Below are 7,270 nucleotides of genomic sequence, written 5' to 3'. Positions count from 1 at the left end.
TACTACTCTTTTCCTCCTCGTCCTCCATAATCTTCCTCCCCTTTTTGTGTGTAGGAGCGGTACTGTTACATCTGTCCGGACATCGTGAAGGAGTTCTCAAAGTTCGACTCTGACCCGGGGAAATGGATCAAACAGTACCACGGAGTCAACGCCGTCACAAAGACCGACTTCAACATCGACGTCGGCTACGAGCGTTTCCTCGGCCCCGAAATCTTCTTCCACCCCGAGGTAACTTCGCTAAAAATGAAAAAGACTATCCCATAAATCCTCCTGTTGCTCTGTGAGTGCTGGACGGGAATACGCAGGTGGTTGCTAACTGAGCATTAGCATCAATCACTTGTAATTCCTCCCCCAGTTGTGGGACTAATAAAGGATTATCTTATTTGATCATATCTTAAATATGTTAGTGTTGTGACATTTAAAAATCAAAATCTGAAATATAGAGGCCCGAGAACAGAGCCCTGAGGAACCCCCAAAACTCATTATTTACATTTCTAATAAAAACTGTGTGTAGTAAAGCCAGTAGATAAGAAATGGACATTGTAATAGTTGACTAGTGCTTTGAAGCCTGTTGTCTTTTATTCCATCTGAATGCTGCCCCCTGGTGGTGACTTGTTATAATGACCGTGTTCTTTTTTCTGTGTGAATGTGTGTTTTTCAGTTTGCTAACCCAGACTTCATGCAGCCAATCTCTGACATTGTTGACGAGGTCATTCAGAGCTGTCCAATCGATGTTAGGCGGCCGCTATACAAGGTAACAGCTGAGCACACCTGGGCACTTTTTAATCTAAAACTAAAGCCATGCGTTTGTTAACTGTGTGTGTGTGTTTATGTGTCAGAACCAGAGGTGGGAAGTAGTGGAGTACAAATACTTTGTTACTGTACTTAAGTACATTTTTCTGGTATCAGTACTTTACTCCACTACTTATTTTACGACTTTTTACTTTGACTTCTTACATGTTGAACCCAAATACCTGTACTTTCTACTTCTTACATGTTGAACACAAATACCTGTACTTTCTACTTCTTACATGTTGAACCCAAATACCTGTACTTTCTACTTCTTACATGTTGAACCCAAATACCTGTACTTTCTACTTCTTACATGTTGAACCCAGATACCTGTACTTTCTACTTCTTACATGTTGAACACAAATACCTGAACTTTCTACTTCTTACATGTTGAACACAAATACCTGAACTTTCTACTTCTTACATGTTGAACACTAATACCTGTACTTTCTACTTCTTACATGTTGAACACTAATACCTGAACTTTCTACTTCTTACATGTTGAACACTAATACCTGTACTTTCTACTTCTTACATGTTGAACCCAAATACCTGTACTTTCTACTTCTTACATGTTGAACCCAGATACCTGTACTTTCTACTTCTTACATGTTGAACACAAATACCTGAACTTTCTACTTCTTACATGTTGAACACAAATACCTGTACTTTCTACTTCTTACATGTTGAACCCAAATACCTGTACTTTCTACTTCTTACATGTTGAACACAAATACCTGTACTTTCTACTTCTTACATGTTGAACACAAATACCTGTACTTTCTACTTCTTACATGTTGAACACTAATACCTGTACTTTCTACTTCTTACATGTTGAACACTAATACCTGTACTTTCTACTTCTTACATGTTGAACACAAATACCTGTACTTTCTACTTCTTACATGTTGAACACAAATACCTGTACTTTCTACTTCTTACATGTTGAACCCAAATACCTGTACTTTCTACTTCTTACATGTTGAACCCAAATACCTGTACTTTCTACTTCTTACATGTTGAACACAAATACCTGTACTTTCTACTTCTTACATGTTGAACCCAAATACCTGTACTTTCTACTTCTTACATGTTGAACACAAATACCTGTACTTTCTACTTCTTACATGTTGAACACAAATACCTGTACTTTCTACTTCTTACATGTTGAACCCAAATACCTGTACTTTCTACTTCTTACATGTTGAACACAAATACCTGTACTTTCTACTTCTTACATGTTGAACTCAAATACCTGTACTTTCTACTTCTCACATGTTGAACACAAATACCTGTACTTTCTACTTCTTACATGTTGAACCCAAATACCTGTACTTTCTACTTCTCACATGTTGAACTCAAATACCTGTACTTTCTACTTCTCACATTTCCCAAACAGGCTGGTTCCTTTAGTTTGAATGTGTGTTTGGTGGCGTGATCATTATTATTTAGAGTCATTGCGTGCCTATTGATTTGAACACGATCCGTGTATCCATCATTTCCTGGTCTTCTCTAAAGAAGAGGGACCAATGAAAACGTTGTCATGTTGCCGTTGTTCAGCATGGAAACATTCATTAGCTAACAATGACATTATTGTTCTATTAATATAAAGGGAGGTCAGGTACTCTTTAAAACAGCTGCTAGTTATGGGTACTTTCTACTTAAAGGTGAGGTATGTAATTTATTTCAGAAACACTTTTTGTTATATTCCATGGAATGCTCTTAACATCCCGATAGCAATGAATACATTAAAAAAATTCATCTGTGGAAGCCAACAGACCAATCATCTGAGCCAGCCCGGCTAAAGTAACTGGATGGCCTACCTGCCTGTCAGCCTTCCATCTGTGCACAAACTTATCTCGTGCCTTCATTGGTCATGTGCGCGTTCATGTGTGTTGGAGGAGGGGCTCTGTGAGGAAGTCTGAAGGAAGGGGCAGATTGTTTCCGGTTGTGTATTTTCAAATTCTAGCGCACTCGAGCTGGTTTCTCCAAAATTACCTACCCCACCTTTAAGTACATTTCAAAGCCCAAACTTCTTGAGTAAAGTAAAGAAGTTTAGTCGGTACTTCTGTCGTGTTCAAAATTCCAGGAAAGACAGACGACTTCTAAGTTGAACTATTTATTATAAGAGAGCAAAATATATATCACTTGGCCAAGGACTCTTCACATCATAGAAATCACAGGCAGCAAAGCTGTAATCTGTAACCACCATTTCCGTAAAGAGCCCCCGTCCTCGTGCGACAATACATTTGATTACACAGGGCGTTGCCCGTACATTTATGATTGGTTGAGACGAGATGGAGAGTAACCTTGGTTTAGACTTTGGCTCTCTCTAGTTGGTGCACAGACACAGACAAAAGTCTCTTGGCAACACGATCCTCCAATCAACATTCGTCCGGCCGGCGAAGTCCCTCCCTACTCTGTCTCTATCCTACTCTGTCCCTCCCTACTCTGTCCCTCCCTACTCTGTCCCTCCCTACTCTGTCCCTCCCTACTCTGTCCCTCCCTATTCTGTCCCTCCCTACTCTGTCCCTCCCTACTCTGTCTCTATCCTACTCTGTCCCTCCCTACTCTGTCCCTCCCTACTCTGTCCCTCCCTATTCTGTCCCTCCCTACTCTGTCCCTCCCTACTCTGTCTCTATCCTACTCTGTCCCTCCCTACTCTGTCCCTCCCTACTCTGTCCCTCCCTACTCTGTCTCTATCCTACTCTGTCCCTCCCTACTCTGTCCCTCCCTACTCTGTCCCTCCCTACTCTGTCTCTCCCTACTCTGTCCCTCCCTACTCTGTCCCTCCCTACTCTGTCCCTCCCTACTCTGTCTCTATCCTAGTCATTTGTTTTCGCTGACGTTTCTACAGATATAGTGGAAAACCTTCATAATGCTGCTTCCTAGCTATGCGTGGGAGCAGCTCACGGCCGGAGCGATGTCCTGCTCTGAAAGACCCTTTGTCTCCTCACAGTGTCTGCACCTGGCCTTGCTACATTAATATTGCAAGCTAAAACTTTCTCTGTGACTTTTCCCTTCGTTTCCTATCCAATCCATCAGAACCTGGGATTAGTGATTTTCTATTTATTCCAAAGTCATAGCAACATAAAATGAGCACAATAAGCTTATAATGTAATAATAAGAATCAGTCTTTGTAATGTTATATACAAATAGACTCCACACTTCTACTTGAGTAAAGGACGTGTGTACTTTTGCCATCTCTGCACCTGAACACTTTTTTAACTAAATCTAAACCCATACGTTTTTTAACTGTGTTTGTGTTTTATATGTGTCAGAACATCGTTCTCTCCGGAGGATCCACGATGTTCAGAGACTTTGGGCGGCGTGTGCAGAGAGACCTGAAGAGAGTGGTGGACGCCCGACTGAAGTTTAGTGAAGAACTCAGCGGAGGACGATTAAAGGTGAGACAGATGGACGGAAAACTGACTAGCTTTCTTCCACTTTGTCCTTTTTGAGGGTCTCAGGACAGTTATGTAGAACCTGGAGAGCCCCCTGAGACAAATGTAAAATGTGTGCTATTGGGCTATATTTTGTATTTTTGTATTTTATTATATATGTTGCCTTGTTGGAGGAGCTCGGGTCAGAAGAATTTCATTGCCATTTCTAAACTGTAGCTTATGTGCAAATAACAATAGAACCTTTGAATCTATATAGATAAATCTCGATTGATTGATTTCAGATTTTTGGGTTTTTTTGTTTGCAGCCAAAGCCAATGGAGGTGCAGGTCGTCACTCATCACATGCAGCGCTACGCCGTCTGGTTCGGAGGATCAATGTTGGCGTCCACGGTAAACAAAACACACACACACACACACACACACACACACACACACATACACGTTTATAGGACTTCTGCCCTCATTGACTAAAGCCCCTTTCACACATGCACAGCAAACCCCTTAATCTCAACCTCTGTTTCCTTGTTGGGATATGTAGTGCCCTGGAGCTCTGTAGAAAAGACTAATTGCTAATTGGCTTGATGGCTAACTGTTAGCAATGACTAATGTGATTTATTAACACATTGTGAGATGCACTGTGGTTGTATTGTTTGTTTTTATAGAGTTGGTTAGTATAGCCTGGGACAGAACATGATAAGCATACAGTATGTGTGGGTTGAAATGGGTTCACAACAGGGAGATTGTTGTTGTTTTAAAGACTAATTGGGACGTCAATACAAATATGGCCGTTGTTTGTTTGTGTTTTCAGCCGGAGTTTTCCCAGGTGTGTCACTCGAAGAAGGACTACGATGAGATCGGGCCGAGCATCTGTCGACACAACCCCGTGTTCGGAATCATGTCCTAATGAACAGCGGCAGCTACAGATAGCTCGCTTGATAGCATGCTACGTTGTTAGCCTGTTGTCCTGTTCACCTGCTAGCTGCTAGCCACCAACCACTTAGCCAGTAGCCAGTTACAGGTACATCTCAATAAATTAGATTATCGTGGAAAAGTTCATTCTAATTTCTTGAGGTGCACCTGTAATATATTGTTTATTTCATTGTTTTAGCCCGCTATGCTAATACACGGTTAGCAGGCTAGCTCAGTCTCATCCAGCACATGGCGGTCTGGAGAAACCCAAGCACCAAAATCTGTGATTTATTTTAAACTTTTACCATCAAGAACTTGTTTATTGTTCAAAAAGCAACCAGGTTCGTTTTTTTTTTTTAAGTATTTCTCAAGACCTCAAAATGAAGAGTAGCTAGCTGTTAGCCTGTTAGCAATGTAGCATCGCAGAGAGTGTTTGTTCAACAGCCTGTATCATATACTTCTGCACTCAGAGCGTTTATATTTGTAAAGAAAAGCAGATCATATTTATTATAATGTTAAATCTAAACACATTTTAAACTGAGTCTTTGTCTGAGAGAATAAAAGACACAACAGATATTTAGTTTTATGAAGATCTCCACACTGTCGCACTGAAATCATATTTTTGTGGCCAAGCTGAGATTGAATGAATCTGTGGTTTGATACTGAGCTGCTGTCAATAAATCCCCTTTAAGACACCGTTAACACGACTTTCTGTTATTAGTGGATCCAGGTAGAATTAAAAACTGGCAACATATAATAAAATAACGTCATATTTCTTAGTTTAAAACGCTGTCACTATAATATGTCAATTACAACATATACCTCTATGCAGGGCAGGCCCTAGACATTTTGGTGCCCTAGATGGGTGATACAGAGAGACAGACAGGTGATAGAGAGAGACAGACAGGTGATAGAGAGAGACAGACAGGTGATACAGAGAGACAGACAGAGAGACAGACAGGTGATAGAGAGAGACAGACAGGTGATACAGAGAGACAGACAGGTGATAGAGAGAGACAGAGTGATAGAGAGAGACAGACAGGTGATAGAGAGAGACAGACAGGTGATACAGAGAGACAGACAGGTGATACAGAGAGACAGACAGGTGATAGAGAGAGACAGAGTGATAGAGAGAGACAGACAGGTGATACAGAGAGACAGACAGAGAGACACACAGGTGATACAGAGAGACAGACAGGTGATACAGAGAGACAGACAGGTGATAGAGAGAGACAGACAGGTGATACAGAGAGACAGACAGGTGATACAGAGAGACAGACAGGTGATAGAGAGAGACAGACAGGTGATACAGAGAGACAGACAGGTGATAGAGAGAGACAGACAGAGAGACAGACAGGTGATACAGAGAGACAGACAGGTGATACAGAGAGACAGACAGGTGATAGAGAGAGACAGACAGGTGATAGAGAGAGACAGACAGGTGATACAGAGAGACAGACAGGTGATAGAGAGAGACAGACAGGTGATACAGAGAGACAGACAGGTGATAGAGAGAGACAGACAGAGAGACAGACAGGTGATACAGAGAGACAGACAGGTGATACAGAGAGACAGACAGGTGATAGAGAGAGACAGACAGGTGATACAGAGAGACAGACAGGTGATACAGACAGACAGACAGGTGATACAGAGAGACAGACAGGTGATAGAGAGAGACAGACAGGTGATAGAGACAGACAGACAGGTGATACAGAGAGACAGACAGGTGTAGAGAGAGACAGACAGGTGTAGAGACAGACAGACAGGTGTAGAGACAGACAGACAGGTGATACAGAGAGACAGACAGGTGATAGAGAGAGACAGACAGGTGATAGAGAGAGACAGACAGGTGATACAGAGAGACAGACAGGTGATAGAGACAGACAGACAGGTGATAGAGAGAGACAGACAGGTGATAGAGAGAGACAGACAGGTGATACAGAGAGACAGACAGGTGATAGAGAGAGACAGACAGGTGATACAGAGAGACAGACAGGTGATAGAGAGAGACAGACAGGTGATAGAGAGAGACAGACAGGTGATACAGAGAGACAGACAGGTGATAGAGAGAGACAGACAGGTGATACAGAGAGACAGACAGGTGATAGAGAGAGACAGACAGGTGATACAGAGAGACAGACAGGTGATACAGAGAGACAGACAGGT

At 42.0% G+C, this 7,270-nt stretch overlaps 1 protein-coding gene across 1 annotated transcript in view; it reads left to right on the top strand.

The window, feature by feature from the left end:
- The window catches only part of actr3b (actin related protein 3B), a 9,378-nt gene extending 3,572 nt beyond the window's left edge, over nucleotides 1-5,806 (top strand). The window contains exons 8-12 of the mRNA XM_034115439.1: nucleotides 55-228; nucleotides 662-754; nucleotides 4,074-4,199; nucleotides 4,502-4,585; nucleotides 5,004-5,806. Of these exons, the coding sequence (XP_033971330.1) occupies nucleotides 55-228; nucleotides 662-754; nucleotides 4,074-4,199; nucleotides 4,502-4,585; nucleotides 5,004-5,099 (573 nt within the window). The 3' untranslated portion in view covers nucleotides 5,100-5,806. The remainder of the gene's footprint in view (nucleotides 1-54; nucleotides 229-661; nucleotides 755-4,073; nucleotides 4,200-4,501; nucleotides 4,586-5,003) is intronic.
- Nucleotides 5,807-7,270: the final 1,464 nt, after the last annotated feature.

The sequence above is a fragment of the Trematomus bernacchii genome, unplaced genomic scaffold (genome assembly GCF_902827165.1).
Source record: "Trematomus bernacchii unplaced genomic scaffold, fTreBer1.1, whole genome shotgun sequence".
NCBI classification, from domain to species: Eukaryota; Metazoa; Chordata; class Actinopteri; order Perciformes; family Nototheniidae; genus Trematomus; species Trematomus bernacchii.
This window is presented reverse-complemented; position numbering and strand designations above follow the sequence as displayed.